The sequence below is a fragment of the Stegostoma tigrinum genome, chromosome 26 (genome assembly GCF_030684315.1).
Source record: "Stegostoma tigrinum isolate sSteTig4 chromosome 26, sSteTig4.hap1, whole genome shotgun sequence".
NCBI classification, from domain to species: Eukaryota; Metazoa; Chordata; class Chondrichthyes; order Orectolobiformes; family Stegostomatidae; genus Stegostoma; species Stegostoma tigrinum.
The window spans coordinates 51,070,154-51,094,536 of NC_081379.1; the positions used below are offsets into that span (position 1 = coordinate 51,070,154).

At 42.5% G+C, this 24,383-nt stretch overlaps 1 protein-coding gene across 4 annotated transcripts in view; it reads left to right on the forward strand.

Annotated features, from left to right (window-relative positions):
- Nucleotides 1-24,383, forward strand: part of dgcr2 (DiGeorge syndrome critical region gene 2) — a 105,624-nt gene that overhangs the window by 42,707 nt on the left and 38,534 nt on the right. For 3 of the 4 annotated variants that reach the window (XM_048555937.2, XM_048555935.2, XM_048555936.2), the window contains one exon: nt 20,066-20,188. The exons of the other annotated variant lie outside the window; for it this stretch is intronic. In XM_048555937.2, coding sequence (XP_048411894.1) covers nt 20,066-20,188 — 123 coding nt within the window. The remainder of the gene's footprint in view (nt 1-20,065; nt 20,189-24,383) is intronic. 4 annotated transcript variants of the gene reach the window in all.

Genomic DNA, 24,383 nt, shown 5'->3' on the forward strand with positions numbered 1-24,383 from the left:
TGGGGCGTGTGAAACAACCGACCGGGGAAGGCCATAGCGGACAGGTTTCTCGCACTGAGCCTGACCCTGTGGCAAAGATGGGAAGGGAGAGAACAGGAGAGCAATTGTAGTGGGGGATTCAGTAGTAAGAGGCACAGACAGGCAGTTCTCTGGACGTGAACAAGATGAAAAGATGTTATGTTGCCTCCTGGGTGCCAGGGTCCGTTATGTCTCGGATCGTGTCTTCAAGATCCCTAAGGGGGAGGTTGAGCAACCAGCAGTCATGGTAACATCGGTAGGGAGTTAGGTTGGAAGCCGAAGTCCAGGACACATGGGGTAGTTATCTCTGGATTACTACCAGTGCCATGTGATAATGAAGTAAGAAATAGGGAGAGAGTGCAGCTAAACACGTGGCTACAGGACTGGTATAGGAGGAAGGGCTTCCATTATGTGGATAATTGGAGCACATTCTGGGGAACACGGGACCTGTACAGTAAGGACGGGTCGCACCTGAACCAGACAGCCGCAAATATCCTGGGAGGGAGATTTGCTAGAGCTGTACGGGATGGTTTAAACTAGCTTGGCAGGGTGTGGGGAACCATATTTATAATTAAGAGGATGAGGAATTCAGCCTTCCAACAAACACAACAGGGACTGAGGTGGTTTATAAAGAAATGTGATCAATGGAGCATAATTGCAGACATGAAATGGTTTGAGATATGTATACTTCAGTGCAAGAAGTATCAGAAATAAAGCGGATAAACTTAGTGCATGGGCCCGTACTTGGAACTATGATGTTGTGGCCATTACAGAAACTTGGGTAACTCAGGGAGAGGAATGAATGTTGGAGGTTCCGGGATTTAGATGCTTTAAAAGAAATAGGGAGGGCGGAGAAACAGGTGGAGGAGAGGCATTGCTTGTCAGGGCGAGTATAGCAGCTACTGAAAGGCAGTTCGAGAATAATATGTCTACGGAGTCAGTTTGGGTTGAGGTCAGGAACAAGAAAAGAGCAGTCACTTTGTTGGTTTTTTACAGACCCTCTAATAGTTGCAGAGAAGTGGAGGAACGGATTGGGAGGCAGGTACTGGAAAGGGTAGAAGGCACAGGGTTGTTGTCATGGGTGTCTTCAACTTTCCAAGTATTGATTTGGAAACATTTTAGTTCTAATAGTTTAGATGGAGCAGATTTTGTCCAGTGTGTTCAGGAAGGATTCCTGGCGCAGTACGTAGATAGACCAACACAAGGAGAGGTGCTTGGCAATGAATCGGGCCAAGTGTTAGACCTATTGTCAGGAGAGCATTTTGGCGGTAGTGATCATTACTCTCTCTTTTGCGATAGTCATGGATGAGGATTGGTACATATGGCAGGGTAAAGTTTATAATTGAGGGAAGGGTAATTAAAATTCTGTTAGGCAAGAACTGGATAACATAAATTGGGAACAGATGCTGTCAGGGAAGAGCACCACAGAAATGTGAAGATTGTTTAAGGAATGCATACTGCGTTTGCTTGATATCTTTGTTCCTAGCAGGCAGGGAAGATGCGGTCGAGTGAGGGAGCCATGGTTCTCTGGAGAGGTAGAACGACTGCTTAAGAGGAAGAAGGATGCTCATGTAAGGTTTAGGAAAAGGCTCTAGAGGGATACAAGTTAGCTAGGAAGGAGCTGAAGAAAGGGCTTAGGAGACCTATAAGGGGACATGCGAAAGTGCTGGCAGATAGGATAAAGGAAAACTCCAAGGCTTTTTACACGTATGTGCAGAACAAGAGAATGATCAGAGAAAACGTAGGGCTGATCAAGGATTGTAAAGAGAATTTGTGCACAGAGCCGAAAGAGATGGGAGAGGTCCTTAATGAATACTTTTCTTCGGTATTCACACCTGAGAGGGACCTAGTTGTAAGGGAGGACGTTGTGAACCAGGCAGGTAGGCTAGAGGAGGTTGATGTTAGTAAAGGAGATGTGCTAGGAAATCTGAGGAAGTTGAAGATAGATAAGTCCCCCGGGCCTGATGGGATTTATTCTATGGGAAGCGAGGGACGAGATCGCAGGGCCTTTGGCAGTGATCTTTTCCTCCTCGCTGTCCACGGGTATATAGCTGGAAAATTGGAAAGAGGCAAATGTCATTCTCTTGTTCAAAAAGGCCACAGGGGTAACCCCGGAAATTACAGGCCAGCTGTCTTGCATCATTGGTGGGCAAATTATTGGAAAGGGCTCTGAGAGACTGGATTTATGATCACTTGGAAAGGCATAGTTTGATTCGTGATAGTCAGCACGGATTTGTGAGGGGTAGATCATGCCAGACAAACCTTATTGAATTCTTCGAAGAGATGACCAAATACGTGGATGAAAGTGGAGCAGTGGATGTGGTATACATGGATTTAAGTAAGGCGTTTGATAAGGTTCCCCATGGTAGGCTCACGCAGAAGGTAAGGAGGCATGGGATATGGGGAAATGTGACAGATTGGATTCAGAATTGGCTGATCCTTAGAAGACAAAGGGTGGTAGTGGATGGAAAATATTCAACATGGTGCTCAGTTATGAGTGCTGTACCACACGGATCTGTTCTGGATCCTCTTCTATTTGTGATTTTTGTAAATGATTTGGATGAAGGAGTGGAAGGGTGGATTAGCAAGTTCGTGGATGATATTGAAGGCATGTCACGTGGACAGTGTGGAGGGCTGTTCTAGGTTACAAAGGGACATTGATAGAACGTAGAGCTGGGCTGATAAGTGGCAGATTCAGTTTAACCCTGAAAATTGTGAGGTGATTCACTTTGGAAGGACAAACCTGAAAGCAGAATACAGGGTTAATGGAAAGATTCTTGGCAGTGTGGAGGAGCAGAGGGATCTTGGGGTTCATGTTCACTGTTCCCTGAAAGCTGCCATCTGGGTGGTTAGAGTTGTTAAGAAGGCGTATGGTGTGTTAGCTTTCATTCATAGACGGATCGAGTTCAAGAGCCGTGAAGTTATGCTCCAGCTATACAAAAGCCTGGTTTTGCCACATCTGGAGTATTGTGCCCAGTTCTGGTCACCTCATAACAGGAAAGATGTGCAGGCGTTGGAAAAGGCGTAGAGGAGATTGACCAGGATGTTGCCTGGAATGGATGGAAGGCCTTATGAAGAAAGGTTGAGAGAGCTAGGGCTTTTTAGAATGACGAAGGATGAGAGCTGACTTGACAGAAGTGTACAAAACGATCGAGGTATAGAGAGAGTAGGCAGCCAAAAACTTCTTCCTGGGGTGGACGTAGCTTTTACGAGGGTGCATTTTTTTTTTAAGTAAAAGGAGGTAAATATCAGGGAGATGTCAGAGGTAGGCTCTTTACTCAGAGTGGTGAGGGCATGGAATGCATTGCTGGCGAGGGTACTGGAGTTAGCCTCATTAGGAGCATTTAAGCAGCTAATAGAAAGGCATATGGATGATAGTGTAAGGTAGTGGTGGAAGTTAGATAGACCTTAGGTTTCAGGTAAAAGTTTGGCACAATATCATGGTCCGAAGGGCCCGTACTATGCTGTTATGTTCTATGTTCTAAAACATATTTGCTATCCTCTAGTTGTTTGGCACATCACCTGTGGCCATTGAAGTATCATATTTTCTCCCATAGCTGCTTTGGATTCATCTCATCAGGCTCTGGGGATTTATGCACCTTTATTCCTTAAAACATCTCATACCTCCCTCTTATTAATGTTAACTTGCTCGGGAACCTCACCATCCCAACTGAAATCTCCAGCTGCAATAAAAACCCAAAGAACTGCGGATGCTGTCAGCCAGGAATAAAAACAAAGTTGCTGGAAAATCTCAGCAGGTCTGGCAGCATCTGTGAAGGAGAAAACGGTTAGCGTTTTGGGTCTGGTGACCCTTCCTCAGAACTGATGGTGGCTGGGAAAACATGTTATGTTATGTTATGTTTACTTTAGTGATGGAAAAGGATAGGTGTATACCACTGGCCGAGAGTTATAGCTGGGGGAAAGGCAATTACGATGAGATTAGGCAAGATTTAGGGAACATAGGATTGGGAAGGAAACTGCAGGGGATGGGCACATTAGAAATGTGGATCTTCTTCAAGGAAAAGCTTCTGTGTGTCCTAGAAAATTATGTACCTGTCAGGCAGGGAGGAAGCTGTAGAGTGCGGGAGCCGTGGTTTACAAAGGAAGTGGAATCTCTGGTCAAGAGGAAGAAGAAGGCTTATGTTAGGATGAGATGTGAAGGCTCAGTTAGGGTACTTGAGGGTTACAAGGTAGCCAGGAAAGACCTAAAGACAGAACTCAGAAGAGCCAGGAGGAGACACGAGAAGTTGTTGGCGGATAGGATCAGGGTAAACCCCAAGGCTTTCTATAGGTATTTAAGGAATAAAAGAATGATGAGAGTAAGATTAGGGCCAATCAAGGATAGCAGTGGGAAGTTGGATGTGGAGCCTGAGATGGGGCAAGCACTAAATGAATATTTTTCAACAGTATTCGCTCTAGAAAACGACAATGTTGCCGAGAATACTGAGATACAGGCTACTAGACTAGGTGGGATTGAGGTTCACAAGGAAGAGGTATTAGAAATCCTACAGAGGGTGAAGATAGATAAGTCCCCTGGGCCGGATGGGATTTATCCTAGGATCCTCTGGGAAGCCAGGGAGGAGATTGCTGAGCCTTTGGCATTGATCTTTAACTCGTCATTGTCTACAGGAATAGTGCCAGACGACTGGAGGATAGCAAATGTGGTTCCCCTGTTCAAGAAGGGGAGTAGAGATAACCCTGGTGATTACAAACCAGCGAGCCTTACTTCAGTTGTTGGAAAAGGTTATAAGGGATAGGATTTATAATCATCTGGAAAAGAATAAATTGATTAGGGATAGTCAGCACGGTTTTGTGAAGGGTAGGTCGTGCCTCACAAACCTTAGAGTTCTTTGAGAAGGTGACCAAACAGGTAGATGAGAGTAAACCGGTTGATGTGGTGTATATGGATTTCAGCAAGGAGTTCGATAAGGTTCCCCACAGTAGGCTGTTGTACAAAATGCGGAGGAATGGGATTGTGGGAGATATAGCAGTTTGGATCAGAACTTGGCTTGCTGAAAGAAGACAGAGGGTGGTAGTTGATGGGAAGTGTTCGCCCTGGAGACCAATTATTAGTGGTGTACCGCAAGGGTTGGTGTTGGGTCCACTGCTGTTTGTCATTTTTATAAATGACCTGGATGAGGGCGTAGAAGGATGGGTTAGTAAATTTTCAGACGACACTAAGATCGGTGGAGTTGTGGATAGTGATGAAGGATGTTGTAGGTTACAGAGAGACATAGATAAGCTGCAGAGCTGGGCTGAGAGGTGGCAAATGGAGTTTAATGTGGACAAGTGTGAGGTGATGCACTTCGGTAGGAGTAACTGGAATGCAAAGCACTGGGCTAATGGTAAGATTCTTGGTCGTGTAGATGAGCAGAGAGATTTCGGTGTCCATGTACACAGATCCTTGAAAGTTGCCACCCAGGTTGACAGGGCTATTAAGATGGCATACAGTGTTTTAGCTTTGAGGGATTGAGTTCCGGAACCAAGAGGTTATGGTGAAGCTGTACAAAACTCTGGTGCGGCTGCACTTGGAGTATTGCGTACAGTTCTGGTCACCGCATTATAAGAAGGATGTGGAAGCTATGGAAAGGGTGCAGAGGAGATTTACTAGGATGTTGCCTGGTATGGAGGGAAGGCCTTATGAGGAAAGGCTGAGAGACTTGAGGCTGTTTTTGTTAGAGAGAAGAAGGTTGAGAGGTGAATTAATTGAGACATATAAAAGAATCAGAGGGTTAGATAGGGTGCATAGGGAGAGCCTTTTTCCTAGGATGGTGTCGGCGAGCACGAGGGGGCATAGCTTTAAATTGAGGGGTGTAAGATATAGGATAGATATCAGAAGTAGTTTCTTTATTCAGAGAGTAGTAAGGGAATGGAACGCTTTGCCTGCAACGGTAGTAGATTCGCCAACTTTAAGTATATTTAAGTCGTCATTGGACAAGAATATAGACGTACATGGAATAATGTAGGTTAGATGGGCTTGAGATTGGTATGACAGGTCTGCAAAACATCAAGGGCCTGTACTGTGCTGTTATGTTCAATGTTTATATGCAGAAAATGGGGAGGTGGGTGGATGGGGAGTAAACGATAGGATACTCTTGCTTTCATCATGCTTATAAAATGCCTTGGTATATTCCTTAATCACATCTGCCAAAGATGTTTCACGGCCCATCTTTGCCCTCCTAATTTATTTTTAAGCACACCCAGCACACTCTATTCCTGAAGGACCTCCCCTGTTTTTAATGTTCTGTACCCAAGATATGATTCCTTCTTTTTATTCTTGGACTTGCTGTTGTTCCCCATTGTAATAAAGTGGAGGTTCCCACCACCCAATAACTAAAACTGAAATGCCCCAAGAGGAGCTCCTCACCTTAAAATCTGTTAAAGCAATGTAAAAATGGTGTAACCTGCTTCTCAGCAGTTCCTAGCAGCTAAATAAATTAAGTCCCTGATACTCATTTTAAAATCAACAAGTTACTGTTTATTTATTTGACTTTAACAGTGAACAAATTAACTAAACTATTAACAAACCAAATAAATCCCTTCTAACTATTCCCAAATCAAGCAAGATTCTAATGGTATGCTGTTCCAATAAAAACAGGTCCGACTTGTGGAGAAGAATTAGTCTTTCGAAATTATAGCTAGGTTACACGTCTTCTGGAATATTCTGTGCCTTCTCCATTAATTCTTCTTTCAGAGATACCTTCTCTGTCAATTCTTTTCAGGAATATTAATAAATTGTGCTATTGGTACTGTTATTCAAATGCTTTCTCTATAATAGTGAGGAGGCTATGAGAGGAACTGATTCACTCTTGAGGCCAGTATCTCTGGCAGATGGCAGCTAGCTCTGGGGTTGATGTCCAACTGCCCCCTACTTTTTATTCTCTTGATGACATATTAATTTTTCTTATAGCCAGATGTTGTCAAAATCGTCAGACTTAAATGTAATAGGTTTTTAGTATCTAAGTATCTTGTTCAAATTGATAGGTTAAATTCAAAACCTTATTGCCATGGTGAAAATGCAGCAGCTTGGCCTACTAACTGTTCATTGCAGACATTTCAATTCGGGTGCTTTCTGTGTACTTGCAAACTTTCAAGCTGCTGCTCACAGACATCCATTTTAAATCTCTAAGCACAGAAGATTGCATGGTTCCTTCAAAAGATCATGTAAATGCTTTCCCCCTAGCATTTTATAAACACCAAATTCCTGTTTCCTAATTCATAACTACTCTACCCTACTTTGCAACACACTTCATTATTAAACTTTCAAGCTGCTGCTCACAGACATCCATTTTAAATCTCTAAGCACAGAAGATTGCATGGTTCCTTCAAAAGATCATGTAAATGCTTTCCCCCTAGCATTTTATAAACACCAAATTCCTGTTTCCTAATTCATAACTACTCTACCCTACTTTGCAACACACTTCATTATTAGAACAGCTTGCTTTCCTGAATACTTTTTTGAAAAAACTTCTACTTTCCAAATGTAGACTTAACCTGCAAGTAGCTGCTCCCAGCATAGATATGCCAGATCCTGTCTGATGATATTGAAATTGGCTTCACCATAATTTAGACATTTATCGTCTGCACTATTCATATCCCTTTGCATAATAACTTTGAAACTTAAGAGTTATGGTCTCTTTCCTTGAAATGTTTGCCCACTGGCACTTAAGCCACTTGACTGATTTTATTCCCTGGGTTTAGAGTAGCACTGCCCCAGCCTCTAGTAGGACTATCTCGAAACTGACACAAAAAGCTCTCCTCGGTACACTTTAAAAATTTCACTGCATCTTATACGCTGTTATGCTGGCAATCACAATGTTAGCAAAGTTAAAATCCCGTCTGACCATAACCTATTATTCTCACTCCTCTGTGTGATTTGCCTGTGTTATCTCCTTCTGACTGGAGGTTTGTAGTATAATCGTAGAAAAGCGATTGCCCCTTTTTTTTTCCATTTCTGAGCTCTACTTGGATGGCCTCATTTGAAGACCCTTACCAGTCAAGCTCCTTGCATTGAAATAGACACAATTTAGCTCTCTGGTCCCCCGCGTACCACCTTCTGCCCATGTCTTCTCTGCCTGCTGAACTGTCCTAATATTCCTTCTTTATCTGGCCGGGATCTTGGTCCCAACTTTACTTCTGCTCCGTGCCCCATCCCCATGCCAAATTATTTTAAAACCTCGCCAACAGCTCAAAAAAATCTCCCAGGAAGGATATTGGATCTATTCTGGTTAAAGTGCAACTCATCTAGCTTGTACAGGTCCCACCTATCTCCCATTTCAGTGATCCAAAAATCTGAAGTCCTCCCTTTAGTCATGAGTTCTTTGACCTTTCCTTTCATTCCCACAGTCACTACAGTGTGGCACCGGAAGTAATTCAGAGATTACTAATTTAGTAGTCTTCCTTGTCTCCTTAGGTTAGTACCTTCATAGTCTTCCTCTTTAATCTACTACTCAACTCACTCAATTCCTGTTGCAGGACTTCTCTCTCTTTTAAGCCCATGTTTTTGGTACTGGCATATACCTCAACTGCCGGTTATTCATCTTCCCCCTTCAGAATGCCCTACATGCTCTGTGACATCCCTGATACCTAGCACCAGGGAGACAACATACCATTCAAGAGTCACATTTGCATCCACAGAATTAACCCTCAGTCCCCCTTACAATCAAGTTTCCCTCCCATTCAAGCTCTTCCAGTTGTTTTCTTATCTTGCTGTGCTGCAGAGCCAACTTTTCGTTACACAAACTTGGCTGTCGTTGCTTTCCCTGAGAGGCTAATTGCCCCAAAGTTATCCAATGTTATCCATATCTGTTTGAGGGGGGGAATGGCCACAGGGATTTCTGCACAACCTGCCCACCCCTACCAGTCTTCCTGATGATCATCCAATACTTTTCTGCCTTTTCTGTTCGTTTGGCATAACCCATCAATTCCACTTGGGTAGTCACCAAGCAATGCTGTTATTGAGTAACAAAATTTGAACACTTACATCATGTCCCAAGGACTGCAATCCTTTAAGACAACAGCTTATCATCCCTTGAGACCGCTTAGGGACCGACAATAAATGCTGACCTAACACTGATGCCATATCCTGTAAACTAATAAAAATATCTTTGCAGAGATTTATGTGAGGGAATTTTCTGATCTTGAACCCCAACATATTGATTTAAAGGTTAGGCTTCACTAGGTCTGGAATACACAGACAGCTTTGAGAGCAAGACACATTATTGAAAGAGGTGAGAACCCAACGAAAGTGGCTCAAACTATTAGCTAGCCTTCTGTCTTGGTAAGTGTACTGTCGTGTCTACAGATGCTGCTTAACTGTTTTAAGTTGTTCTGTTTGTTGCAGGCCCATGGTTGGGTCTGGCAAGACTTTTTGTCAGGTGAGTGTCTTACAACTGCATTAGAATTGACTATGAAGGAGATGATAGCAAAATACTTAGAGAAATCATATTGGAACAGGTAGAGTCAGCATTACTTTATGAAAAAGAAATGAAGTTCAACTAATTTATTAGATTGGCAAACTGTAATTTTTAGGTGCCACAGGGATCAGTCCCGGGGCCACAACAGTTAATAACCTCTAAATGATTTGGGTGAGAGCTCTGAACGCATGATATTTAAATTTACCAATGATGCCAAGGTCAGCATGAAGTTAAATTATCAAGAGGAGATTGAAAATTTGCAAAGGGATATAAATAGTGTGTGGGTAGAAACAATTGGCAGGTGGAATTTATAACTCGGGTGAATTTGTCCATTTTAGCAGGAAGAATTGAAAAGCAGCATTTTGTTTAAGCAGAGCAGTGGTTTTCAGCTGGTATGCTGTGCGAACTGCCTAAATGTACCATGAAATTTTATGTAAAGGGAAAGAAATCCTAAAATAAACACAGAAATTGCTGAAAAACTCAGCAGGTCTGGGACTATCTGTATAGAAAAGTAAAGTGAGTATTTCAGGTCCAGGGACCCTTCTTCAGAACTGAGTGTAGTTAGGAAAATGTTCGGATGTATGCTGGAGATGGGGAGAGGGAAAAAGATGAAATAATAATTGGAGATAGAGCCTAGAGAGACAGCAAAATAGTTGGTGAGACAAAGGAATAGGTAAAGGTCAGCCTGGGAGAATGACTAGGTGCTAATGGGGACGGGGTGTCCTGGAGGGAATGGCCTCTGAAAGGCTAACCTTCCCTTGTCAGCCTTCTGTGTGGACTGCTCCCTCAAGGCCACCTTTGTCCACTCCCAGTATCTCTTGCACCCCCATTGCACCTTCCTATTGCAATCGCTGAAGGCCTTCCCCTTTACTTCTCCCCTCTATGCCATCCGAAGCCCCAGACATACCTTTTAGCTGAAGCTGTGATTTATCTTAACTTCACTCAATTTAGTCTAGTATATGCTGCGCACATGTGGCCTCCTCTACACAGAGAAGCAGAGTGGGCGAATGTTTTGCAGAGTACCTTACCTTCTGTTCACAAAAATGACTCTGAGCTTCCAGTTGCCTGCCATTTCAACACACTACTGTGCTCCCTGACCAAAATCTCTGTTTCGGACTTGCTGCATTGCACCAGTGATGGTCAGTGCAAGCTGGAAGAATAACACTCGTTTTCTGCTTGGGAACCCTGCAACCTGCTGGATTCCATATTGAGTTCAATAATTTTAGGGTTTGAGCACCAATTCCCACATCCTTACCCCAGCTCCCACACCCCAGGCCTCGTCATCAAATGGACTGCTACCACAAACGATTCGTTGTCAGCAATTAACAGTCTCCATTAGCAGTTATTCATTATTGCAAACCGACATTATCCATTTTCATTTCTCTGCGCAACTGTTTTCTTTCTTTCCGTTATTTACTCCTTAGCCTTCCCCAATGTCTTCTCCAGCATATATACCACCCTAATGTGGTGAATTGCAAATTATTCTACTTCCTGTTTTGCTTGATCTGTTGAATTTCAAATATGTAACATTTCAGTGCAGTATGTGGAACAGATTTAGGACTATGAATTATTAGAAACAGTTGAATTGAAAATGTATTGTTGTGAAATGTGAAGCATTCGTGTTTTTTATGCTCCTTTAGCTTATTGTATGCACAATGATAAGAACCTGAGTAATCCAAGATGGAGATAACAAAGTGTGAAGCTGGATGAACACAACACGCTAAGCAGCATCTCAGAGCACCCTGTTGTGTTCATTCGGCTTCACACTTTGTTATCCTGGATTCTCCAGCATCTGCATTTCCCATTATCTCTAATCCAAGATGGAGGACAGGAGAAAACTGGGGCTTTAAGATCTGCACTTTTTTGAGGTTTCTTCAGTGTTGGAGCTGATTTCCTGTACTTTTTTAGTTTAGCTGTGATTACTGCTTTATAAGATGTTGCTTTGTTTTGGAACTTTGGAAAAAGATCAAAACAAGGTACTTTACAACAAAATGGAGTGTGTGGGAGGTGACAAAAAGGATTGGTGAACCTGCACAGCTGTCTGACCAGACAGTGAATTTTCACAGCTGACTGCTTCTGCTGTTGGTCTTAAGTATCTCTGGATATCCAATTCAGTTTAAAAAAAATAAACAAACAACAAAATTCACATGATCGCTGAGACCTCAGTATCAGGAGCTCCTTTTGACAGGGGAATGGCTAAGTGGCTTGTTAAATCTAATCATACTTTGTTTATAAATCTATAATAGTGAGTAGCTGTTCTTTTTTATATTTTTTGAGATCTGTCTCTAGATCAAACTTGTTTAAAATATAAAACGTAGGTATCAATTTACCTAGAACAGTATTTTTAGAGCAGTAAGACTGCTATTTTCCGGATCTGTAGATTAAGATGCAAAGATGGCCGTTAGTGGAGTGATTTGCTCTTCCTGTAGAATGCAGGAGATTAGGGAGAATGTCCTTGTTACTGATAATTATATATGCAGGAAGTGTGTTTGGTTGCGATTCCTATCAGGTTGCATGAATGGGTTGGAGCAGCAGTTAGAGGCAGGGATGAATTTACTGGAGCCAGGGGGTGTGATGGATGGCTGTTTCAGAAAGATAGGGAAAAAAAATGCAGATACAGACGGGTAGATGGGTTACATCTAAGAAAGGGAGGAGGGGTAGGCAGGTAGTGTAGGAGTCTCCTGTGACTCAACTCAAATAAGAATGCTGTTTTGGAAAATGTAGGGGACAGTGGACTCTTTAGGGAATGTGGTACCAACAGCCAAGTTTGAGAGACTGGCTCTACTGTAATAAGGGGTACACAAGGTTCCAAGACATCAATTGTGATAGGGGACTCTTTTAGTAAAAAGTACAGACAGATGTTTCTGTGGCTGGCAACAGCAAATCAGCATGCCTCCTAGATGCCAGGGTTATGATCTCCTATCCAGAGAGATAGTGAGAAAAATTCTGTCTCAAAGAATCCTCTCAATGATTTCCCTACTATTGACATAAGGTTCACTGGCCTGAAATTAGCTGGATTATCCTTGCCACCCTTCTTAATCAAAGGAACAACACTGGCTATTCTCCAGTCCTCTGGGACCTCCTCTGTAGCCAGTGAGGATATAAAGATTTCTCTCGAGGCCCCAGCAATTTCCTCCTTTGCCTCTCTCAGTGTTCTTGGGTATATCCAATCAGGCCCTGGGGACTTGTTCACCTTCATGTTTTTCAGGATCCCTAATGCATTCTCCCTTTTGATCTCAGCATGACCCAAACTATCTACATATCCTTCCCCACACTCATCATCCACCAACGCCTTCTCTACAGTGAATATTGACGCAAAGTACCTCGCCCAATTCCTCTAGCTCTAGACACAAATTCCCTTCCCTGTCCTTGAGTGGGCCAGCCCTCTCCCTGGCTACCCTCTTGCTCTTTATAGATTTTTAAAAAGATTTTTCTTAATCCTATTGGCCAATGACTTTTCGTGACCCCTCTTTAGTCTTCCTGACTCCTTGCTTAAGGTTTTTTTTGACTTGCTTTGTATTTTGCCCTTGCTTCATGTGATTCCAGCCCCCTACCCTTCACAAATGCTTCCTTTATCTTTTTGACTAGGCCCACAATATCTCTCATTATCCAAGGTTCCCTAAACTTGCCATGTTTATCCTTCATCCTTACACGAACGTGCTGGACCTGAGGTCCTAACAACTTACACTTGAAAGCCTGCCATATTTCAGATGTTGATTTGCCCTCAAACATCTGCATCCAGTCTATATCCTTCAGTTCCTGTCAAATATTGTTGTAATTAGCCTTCTCCAAATTTAGCACCTTCACCTAAGAAGATTGGTACCACTATCCTGCCACCCGTCAATGCCATGTGATTAGCAATGCGTTTTGTTGTTTAATGCCAAAGAGGTCCTCAGGAGCCAGGATAAGAAATTTCTAAAGGCTATGTCTGTGACCACTTTGTCAGTCTACTCTCAGTCATCAGCAAAGTGATGCACAGCATCATTCATAGTTGGACCAAATTGCACTTAGTCTACAATAACTTACTGACTGACTTTCTGATTAGATACTGCCAGGACCATTCAGTTCCTGACCTCATTACAATTTATTCCAAATGTACAAAAGAGCTGATCTCGCAGAGAAATTGAGTGACTCCCCTTGACATCAAGATGACATTTGACCAAGTGTGGCATCACACACCCTGAGAGACATTGAAATTATTGCGAATCAACATGAAAATTCTATACTGGCTGGAATCATACCTGGCATGGCGGAAGCTGGTTGTGGTTGTTGGAGGACAGTCGTCACAGCTCCAGGACATCTCTGCAGGAGTTTCTCAAAGGAGTGTCCTAAGCCCAACCATCCTTAGCTGCTTCATCAATGACCTTTCCTCCATCATGAGGACAGAAATGAGGTGTTTGCTGATGATTGCACAAAGTTCAGCACCATTCACGACTCCTCACACACTGACATAGTCTGCATCTTAGTACAGCAAGACCTGAATAATATCCAGACTTGGGTTAATAAGTGTTAAGTAGCATTCTCACCACAAAAGTGCCAAGCAGTTACCATCTTCAACATGAGATACTCTGCCCATTGCTCCTTGACATGGCCATTGTTGAATCCCTCACGTTCTCACCCTGAGATTACCATTATTACTTTAATTCCAAGAGCAGGCCGGATGTTGGAAATTCTGTAGCTAGTAACACACCTGCCACCACAACAACAACCCCCCCCCCCCCCACCCCCCGAAGCCTGTCTACCATCTGCAAGGCAGGGTCGGGGGAGTGATGGAATGCTCTCCAGTTGCCTGGATGGGTTCAGCTACAACAACATTTCAAAAGATTGAAGAACAGCCAGTGTTCATTTATTTAAGAAGGGCAACAGCGATAATCCAGAGAATTATAGACTAGTGAGCCTATCAACGGTAGGGAAATTATAGGAGAAGATTCTTTGGGACAAGATTTACTTGCATTTGTAAAAAAAATAGACATATTTCAGATAGTGAGCATGGCATTATGCAGGAGAGGTCTTGTCTCACAAACTGGAATGAGCTTTTGATGAAGTGACAAAGGTGACTGACGTAGGTAAGACAGTAGGCAAGAATTCCTGGAAGCACGGCACTTCATGAAGCGTGCTATCAATAAACATGTTGAACTCGACCCCATATACGTTCCACTACGGAGGAAACCCGGAAGTGAAGCACTCCATTGCAACGGATGCCAGAGTTTAAAAATCGGGCGGGAAAACACACCAATGTTCGTCACTGCACTGAGGATCTTACCAAGCACAGTAATGAAACATCTGCGGAGCAACAAACCAGGTTGGCGAGCCAACCAACCTCAACACCCAGGACCCGAGCTACAGATCTTCTCCAAAACCTTAGTATGCCTTCTAGTTTAGGATTCCCCTAACCTGGGGAACAGGCCTTGCCAACTCACCTTATCTATGCCCCTCAGGATTTTATATACCTCTATAAGCCAACACCTCCGCCTTCCGACTTGTCTAGCTAGATTGAGAAAGAGGTAGAGTATAGGGCATATGGGAGAGGCGAAATTCCTGCATTGTGCGTAGGAGATAATTCTGGAACTGTGCAATTTCAGTCCTCCCAGGGAAAGAACTTTGCTGGATCTAGTCTTAAGAAATGAGGTAATCCTTGTGAGAACGTCGCTGTGATAGGCATTTAGAAAATAGCAATTATAGCATAATATGGTTCCATATTATGTTGAAAAACACAAAAATCAGTAAATTATTCAAATTTGCTAGCCTATCTATGCAGTTTTGGTAACATTCTTGTAAAATCGTTGTTGCATCCTTTCCAGTTTAATAGCATCTTTCCTATAGTAGTGTGATCAGAATTGTATGCTGTATTCTAAATAAGAACCAAAGAACTGCGGATGCTGTAAATTTCAGGAACAAAAAGTTGCTGGAAAAGCTCAGAAGGTCTGGCAATATTCTAAATGTGGCTTTACCAATGCCTCGTGCAGCCATAACATGATGTCCCAACTCCAACTCCAGTAGTCAGTTCTCAAACTGATGAAGGCAAGCATACCAAACGCCTTCACTACCCTGTCTACCTGTAATGCCACTTTCATGGAACTGAGTACCTGCACCATTACATCTCTGTTCAACAACACTTCCCAGGGCCCTACCATTAACTAAGTTAGACCTGCCTGGTTTGTGTTGCGCAAGATGCTGCATTTTTGATGTATCTGAAGTAAACTCCACTAGCCACTCCTTGGCCAAATTGATCAAAATCACATTGTTGTCGTAGAGTCATAGAGTAATGTAGCATGGAAACAGGCCCTTCAGCCCAAACTGGTGCATGTTGACCATGGCGCCAGCAAGTTCTAATTGCCCACATTTGGTCCATATTGCTCTCAACCCTTTCCTTATAGATGTCCTATACATGGACTTCAGTAATGCATTTGATAAGGTTCCCCATGGTAGGCTGATGGAGAAAGTGAAGTCACATAGGGTGCAGGGTGTGCTAGCTAGATGGATAGAGAACGGACTAGACAACAAGAGACAGCGGTTTGTAGTGGAGGGGAGTTTCTCAAAATGGAGAACTGTGACCAGTGGTCTTCCACAGGGATCTGTGTTGGGACCACTGTTGTTTGTGATACACGTAAATGATCTGGAGGAAGGTATCGATGGAATGATTAGAAAGTTTGCAGATGACATGAAGGTTGGTGGAGTAGCTGATAGTGAAGGGGACTGTGGGAGAGTGTAGCAGAATATAGATAGATTGGAGAAATGCCAGAGATGGAGTTCAATCAGGGCACATGCACGGTGGTGCATTTTGGAAAATCAAGAGCAAACTATACAGTAAATGGAAGCCCAGGGAGGATCTGGGTGTTCAGGTCCATTGTGCCCAGAAGGTGGCAACGCAGGTCAACAGAGCGGTCAAGAAGGCGTACAGCATGCTTTCATTCATCAGACGGGGTATTGCGTACAAGGGTTGGCAGGTCGTGTTGCAGTTGTATAAGACTTTGGTTTCCCCACATTTAGAACACTGCGTACAGTTCTGGTTGCCACATTACCAAAAGGATGTGGATGCTTTGGAGAGGGTGCAGAGGTTCACCAGGATATTGCCTGGTATGGAGGGCACTAGCTCTGAAGAGAGGCTGAGTAGATTAGGATTATTTACATTAGAAAGACGGAGGTTGAGGAGGGACCTGATTGAGGTTTACAAAATCATGAGAGGTATAGACAGGGTGGTTGGAAGAAACTTTTTCCCAGAATAGGCGACTCAATTACTAGGGGTCGTGATTTCATGGTGAGCGGGGAGAAGTTTAAAGGAGATATGCATGGAAAGTTCTTTACGCAGAGAGTGGAATGCATTGCCAGTGGAGGTGGTAGAAGTGGGCACAATAGCAGCATTTAAGATGTATCCAGACAGATAGATGCATGGGCAAGGAGCAGCGGGATACAGATCCTTGGAAAATAGGCAACAGGTTTAGATCGAGAATCTGGATTGGCACAGGAATGGAGGGCCAAAGGACCTGTTCCTGTGCTGTAATTTTCTTTGTTCTTTGTTCCCATTCCATGTACTTATCCAAATGGCTTTTAGATGTTGCTATTGTACCTGCCTCAACCGTTTTTCTGGCAGCCCATTCCATAAACACACCACTTTCCGTGTGAAGAAGTTGCCCCTCAGCTCCTCCTTAAATCTATGCCCTCTAGTTTTCAATTCGCCATCCCTGTGGAAAAACAAGACCAAATGCATTCATCCTGTCTATGCCACTTGTGATTATTTACCCTTCAATAAGGTAGCATTCTCCTACGTTCCAATGAATAAAATCCTGTCTTGGCCAACCTCTCTCTATAATTTAGGACTGCTAATCCTGCCATCATCCTTGTAAATCTTCTTTCATTTTCCAGTTTTAACTATGCCTTTCCTATAACAGTGAACAAAACTGTACACGATAGTCGAAGTACGACCCCGCCAACGACTTATACAACTGTAACATAGCATCCCTACTCCTATACTCAATCCCTCGACCAATGAAGGCCAGCATGCTAAATGCTGCCTTCACCACCCTGTCAACCTGTGACGCCACTTTCAATGAACTTTTTGTGCTTGTTTTCCTAGGTACCCCTGTTCCACACCACTCTGCAGGACCTTACCATTTACTGTATAAGTCCTACCTTGGTTTGACTTTCCAAAATGCAAAATCTCATACTTTTCTGTATTGAATTGTATTTGCCAATCCTCAGCCCGCTTCCCCGTCTGATCAAGATTCCTCTGTAATTTTTGATAACCTTCCTGCTGTCAATGATCCCTCCTAATTTTGTGTCATCTGAAAACTTGCTAATCGTGCCTTGTGCATTCACATCTGGATCATTTATGTCAATAACAAAGACCCCTGCATGTACCCCTTCGGCACACCACTGGTCACAGGCCCCCAGTCTGAGAAACAATCTTCAACCATCACCTTTGTTTCCTACCATTGAGTCAATTTTGAATCCAATTAGCTAGCTTTCCATGAATCCCATGCAATCTAACCTTCATTACTTGCCTGACATGCGGGACTTTGCCAAGGCTTTGCTAAGGCCCATATAGATAACATCAACTACCCTAACCTCATTTATCCTCTTGGTCGCCTTCGAAATTTGTCAGACATGACTTCCCTTGCACAAATCCATGCTAACTATCCCTAATCAGACCATGACTATCCAAGTGTTCGTTGTTCCCTGTCTTGTCTTAAACAATGGAACAACATTAACCACCCTCCAGTCTTCCAGAACTTCACCAGTGGCTGAGATAACCACATTCGCTGTCCACTGTCTAATTTTGATGTCATCCACAAATTACTAACTGTGCCTCCTATATCCTCATCCAAATCATTCACACAAATGATGAACAACAGTGGACCCAGCACTGATTATAACGGCACACTGCAGGTATGAATAAGAACCCTCTCCCACCACCTTCTGACCCTAGCATCAAGCCAATTTTGTATCCAATTTGCTAGCTATCCCTGGGTCCCATGTAATCTAACCTTACTAACTAGTCCACCACGCATAACCTTGTCAAAGGCCTTGCCAAATTCCATATAAATACCGTCTACTGTTCTAGCTTTATCAAGAGTTTTGAAGGGCACAAATAGGCTGTACAGTTGGAGTCTTTTTCCCAGAGTGGAAATGTCATATATTGGGGGATATAGGCTTACAGAGGAGGAATATTTAAAGGATATGTGGAAGAGAAGTTTGTTTTTAACACAGGTGACTAGAATGCACTGGCCAGGGGAGGTGGTAGAAGCAGATAGCAAAGTTAGACATACACATGTACAGGCAGGGAATAGAGGAATTCAGACCATGTGCCGGCATATGGGATTGGTTTGGAATAGTGTCAAGGTCAGCACAGACATAGTGGGCCGAAAGGTCTCTTCCTATAAAGTACTGATCTATATTGATATAAAGTTAGTATGTCATAAAGTTAGCAGATGCAGTGTACCGTTGTAGAAAATTAAATCTTATCAATTGTTCAAGGGAAATGGAACAGAAAAGTTTGAAGGTTTACAGCAACTTTATGGAACATGATATGACCACATCTAGAGTACTGTGAACAGTTTTGGTTGTCTTATTTGATAAAGAGCTTTAGAGTTAGTTCTAATAAGGTTCACTCAAGACTTTCATTGGATGAAAGGATTATGTTGGAGAGGAAGTTTGAACAGGTTGGACCTGCATTCACTGGAGTGGAAGAATGAAAGGTAATCTTATCAAAATATGTAAAGTCTTGAGGGAATTGTATAGGGTGGAGACGCAGAGAATGTTTCTTCTTGTGGAGGAGAGTAAACTTCGAGAACACCATTTAAGAATAAGAGGCCCTACTTTTCAGACAGAGGCTAGGCTACTTTATTTTCCTCAGAACATTATATGAATATGAAATTTTTTTTCTCAGAAGGTAGTGGAGGCAGGGTCTTTTAATTCATTCAAGGCTGAATTACATTTTTGCTCGACAAGGTAATCACTGGTTATGGGGAGCAGACAGAGAATGGAGAGACCACAAGAAGGTATACTGTGATCTTATTGAATGATGGAGCAGGCACAAAGGGTTAAGTGGCCTACAGCTGGTCCCAAATTCCGATGGATAATAAAAGCTATAGGTTATTGGTGATGGACAATAAAAGCTATAGGTTATTGGTGATGGACTTTCTTTAGTATTATGGCAACCACTAAAGTTGCAAAGCAGGAAGGAAAAATCAAGGAGAGATACTGCCATTGTGTGAAAATAGATGAGCCTTTGTGAATGATAGCTCTTTGGTACTAGCAGCTACGTTTCTAACACTCATACCTCTTTGAATAGTAAACTACGTCGCGATACAGGGCGTATGACAAGTGTTTACTTGTGTGAGCCAAATGAATTTAGGATTTATTCAGGCTCACTTGAGAAACACGTTACAACTAACCAGCCTTCCAACTGGGCCACGGCACTCCTTTTGCATATTGCAGTCACTTTTTTGTTTGTAGTTCATACTGTTTGAACTCTGTCTTTCACTTTCTGTTACTATGTATGGAGTTGATCTTCTCGTCATTTAAATTTCTGTTATGAAGAGGCACCTCTGTCAGTATTTCACTGAAGTAGTGGAAGGATTGGGATATGGATAACTATTATTTGGTAATAGTGTATTGTCTGCCTTATGCAGAGCTGCGCTGTACTCCTGGACAATTTGCATGTAATACTGGAACAATTCAGTGTATCCCTCTGACTTGGCACTGTGACGGCTGGCAGACCTGCGAAGATGGCAGCGATGAACTGGATTGTCCAGGTAAAGTATAAGCTGAGAGATTGTGTTATATGTGATTGGATCTAGAATGATCTCCTGTATAATTTAGTTTTATGTATAGATATACAAGTGCAAATTAAATTTGAGGTTTAGTGACTGCTTCGACCATGTTTGCATTTTTCATTTCCTTTCCTCGTACAAGCAAAGACCTAATCTCAGTGGCTGCTGACCAATGTTCCTGAGAGTCATGGAAAACCTGGAAGAGTTCCAGGAATGTTCAAAATGATCCACAATTGTTGAAAAGTCAAGGAATTTTTAAAATTAGGTGAAACTTTTCCTGAATTTGGGTGGAATGCCAACCTCTTGCAATATTTTTCCAATACCAGTCTCACCCTCCAGAAGTTTTAAATGCCATCTGCCATGTTCTGTTCACCCACTAAGCTTGTTCAAATCCTCCTGAAATTGCTTTACGTCTTGCTAACAACAGATGTTCCTGATTAACTTCGTATTATCTGCAAATGTGAAAATAATGCATTTTGTCCCCAAGACCAAATCATTAATATATGTAAATGGACAGAGTATAGTGAACAAAATTGGGGAACTAGAAATAGAAATTGCCCTAGAGAGATTTGACATACTAGCAAACTAAGAAACGTGGCTCAAACCAGAGCGGGACAGGATACTTAACATCTTGGGTTATAAAGCTTTTAGACGCACAATGGGTAAAACGGGAGAAGTGTAGCAGCTTTGGCCAGACAGTATCATTGCCCTTGAATAAGTGCTATTCCTGAATTGGAATCTATATGACTTGAGGTGAGAAACGGGAAGGGAGCGCTGACCTTGTTGGATATTTATTGTAGAACTCCAAGTAGCAGGGAGAAAGTAAAGGAGAGCACTTTGCTGCAAATTTCCATCACATGTCTGCAAATAGGGTTGTTATAGTTGGTGATTTCAATTACGCTCGGCTAGATAAGAAAAGAGGTGGAGGGCATGGAAGGGGAGAAATTCCTGCAGTGTGTGCAGGAAAATTTTCTGGAACTGTACATGTCCAGGGAAGGAGCTATGCTGGATCTAGTCTGAGGAAACGAGGCAGGCCAAGTGGATAACATTAGTGTGGTGGAGCATTTGGAAAATAGTGATCATAACAAGATTCCATATTAAGTTGAAAAAGATATCAAATGGTCAATGATTAAAATCCCATACTGGAAATGGGCAGGTTTTAGGTTTCTAAAAGTTGAACTGGAACATCTTGAATAGAAACACAGTTTGGTGGATAAAAGCTGAAGACTGAGAAAATTTCAAAAGAGAGATGAATAGGATACAAGTTAGGTATATGTCCATTAGAAAATAAATGTGGGGTACAAAAGCTAGAGTACGTGGGTGACTAAGGATATTGATGAGAAAAGAAGGAGGAGACACAAGAACTAGGAGCAGGATTAGGCCATCTAGCCCCTGGAACCTGCCCCACCATTCAATAAGATGGTGGCTGATCTATTTGAGACTCGGCTCCACTTACCTGCTCACTCCCCATAACCCTTAATTCCTTTTACTGTTTAAAAATTTATCTAGCCTTCCCTGAAACACATCCAGCGACGTAGCTTCAACCACTTCACTGGGCAGGGAATTCCACAGATTCACAACCCTTTGGGTGAAGAAGTTCCTCCTGACCTCAGCCCTACATCTGCTTCCCTTTATTTTGAGGCTATGCCCCCAAGTTCTAGTTTCACCTGCTAGTGGAAACAACCTCCTTGCCTCCACCTTATCTATTCCCTCTACAATCTTATATGTTTCTATAGGATCTCCCCTCATTCTTCTGAATTTCAATGAGTATAATCCCAGCCTAGCCTACTCAATCTGTCTTCATAATCCAACACACTCAAGTCTGGAATCAACCGAGTGAATCTCCTCTGCACCCCCTCTCGTACTTGTATATCTCTTCTCAAGTAAGGAGACCAAAACTGCACATAGTACTCCAGGTGTGGCCTTACCAGAATCCTATAAAGCTGCAACACAGCCTCCCTGTTTTTAAACTCCATTCTTCTAACAATGACAGTCAAAATTCCATTGGCCTTTTTAATTACCTGCTGCACTTGCAATCCTACTTTGTGATTCATGCGCAAGAACACCCAAGTCCTTCTGCACAGCAGTGTTTAGACATAGTCCATTTTGTTGTTATTTCTACCAAAATGGATGACCTCACACTTAGCAACATTGTACTCCATTTGCCAGATCTTTGCCCACTCATTTAGACCATCTGTATCCCTCTGTAGACTTTGTGTCTTCTACACACTTTGCCCTACCACTCATCTTAGTGTCCTCTGCAAATTTTGACATACTACACTTAGTCCCCAACTCCAAATCATCTATGTAAATTACAAACAATTGCAGTCTCAACACTGATCCCTGAGGCACACCACTAACCATAGACCGCCAAGTAGAAAAACACCCATTTACCCCTACTCTTTTCTTTCTACTGGTCAACCAATCCTCTATCAGTACATTACCTGTAGTACTGTGCTACTTTATCTTATGTAGGAGCCTTTGGTTTGGCACTTTGTCAAATGCCTTCTGGAAATCCAGATACACCACATCCACAGGTTCCCCATTGTCCACCATGTAAGTAATGTCCTCAAAGAATTTCCACCAAATTAGTTAAACGTGACTTACCCTTCATGAACCAAGCTGTGACGTCTCATTGGCTGTTTTCGAACCTGCGGGAACCACCCCAGAGCCCAGTGAATTTCGGTACATAATTACTAGTGCGTTGGCTATTTCTCCCAGCGCCTCTTTTAGTACCCTAGGATGCATTTCATCAGGGCCAGGAGACTTATCTACCTTTAGCCCCATTAGCTTGCCTAGCCCTGCCTCCAATATGCATACTTGAATAATAATAGTAATAGAAATCAGAAAATGGGTCTCGAATGCAGGGCAGAGGCTAAGGATGAAGTAAGGAACCAGGATGAAACATGAGGAACAGATACTATGCTGCACTAAAACAAATAGTAGAATGTTCTTCAAATATATTTACTAGCAAAATATGAGTGCAGGATAGACAGGGCCCCTTAAGAAATAAACAGGGTGAACTGATCTCTGAAACAAAGGATATGGCAGAGGTGCTAAAATCAATATTTTGCTTCTGAATTTACCAAATTACAAGATGGTGACAATGGCCTTCGTTGAAAATGTGTTGAGCAACTAAGCTGTATAGTGATAAAGAAGAGGTGCTAAAACAGCTGGCAGCACTCCAGCTAGACAAGTTGCCAGGCCCGAAGAGGATGCATTCTAGATTGCTGAGAAAGGTAAGGGAACCATTCGCAGAACCATTGACAAAATGTTTTATGGTACCACTGAACACAGGATCGGTCCTGGAGGTTTGGAGAATTGTAAATGTGACACTGTTATTTTAAGAAAGGAGCAAAGATAACCCAGGAAACTACAGACCTGTCAACTTGATATCAATATTGGCAAAACTAATGGAAGCGATAGTATGGGATTACATAAGTATATATTTGGGGAAAACATTAGTTACCATTACACAGTCTTTGGCTTTGTCAAGGGCAAGTCATATATGACAAATGTAATTGAATTCAATGGATGAGGATGATGCTGCAGACGTTATATGTTTGGACTTTCAGGAAGCATTTGATGCCATGCTACACAGAAGATTGGTTAATTGGGATTGATGACTATTTGGCAGCATAGATTAGAAGTTGTCTGAATGAGAGGAAACAGTGGTTAGATATAGAGCATGTTTCTTAGATTGGAAGTGAATTGAAAGTGGTGTTCCCAAGGGATCAGTGTTAAGATCCTTGCTTTTTTAATTTTGAGATGGATGTTGAGGGCAAAATCTTTAAATTTGCAGACAGAACTAAGCTAGGGAGGCTCGTGAATCATGATGATGAAGCTGAGTGACTTGAGGGGCATTGACAAGTTGACAAATGGGTAGACACTGGTAGATGAATTTTAATAAGAGAGGATGCATTTGGCAGAAAAAACAGGCACAATACAGGCTGAATGGTACAACTTTGAAGGGAGTACAGGAACAGGGAGACTGCAGGGTTTACACGCGTAATTCTCTGAAGGTGACCAGGAAAGTTGAAACAGTTCTTAAGAAGACTTGTAGGATACTTAAGCTTATAAATATAGGCATAGGGTATAAAAGCAAGGAAGTGATGCTACACTTGTACAATTCATTAATCGGACCACATTTGGAGAATGTGTTCAGTTCTGGACACCT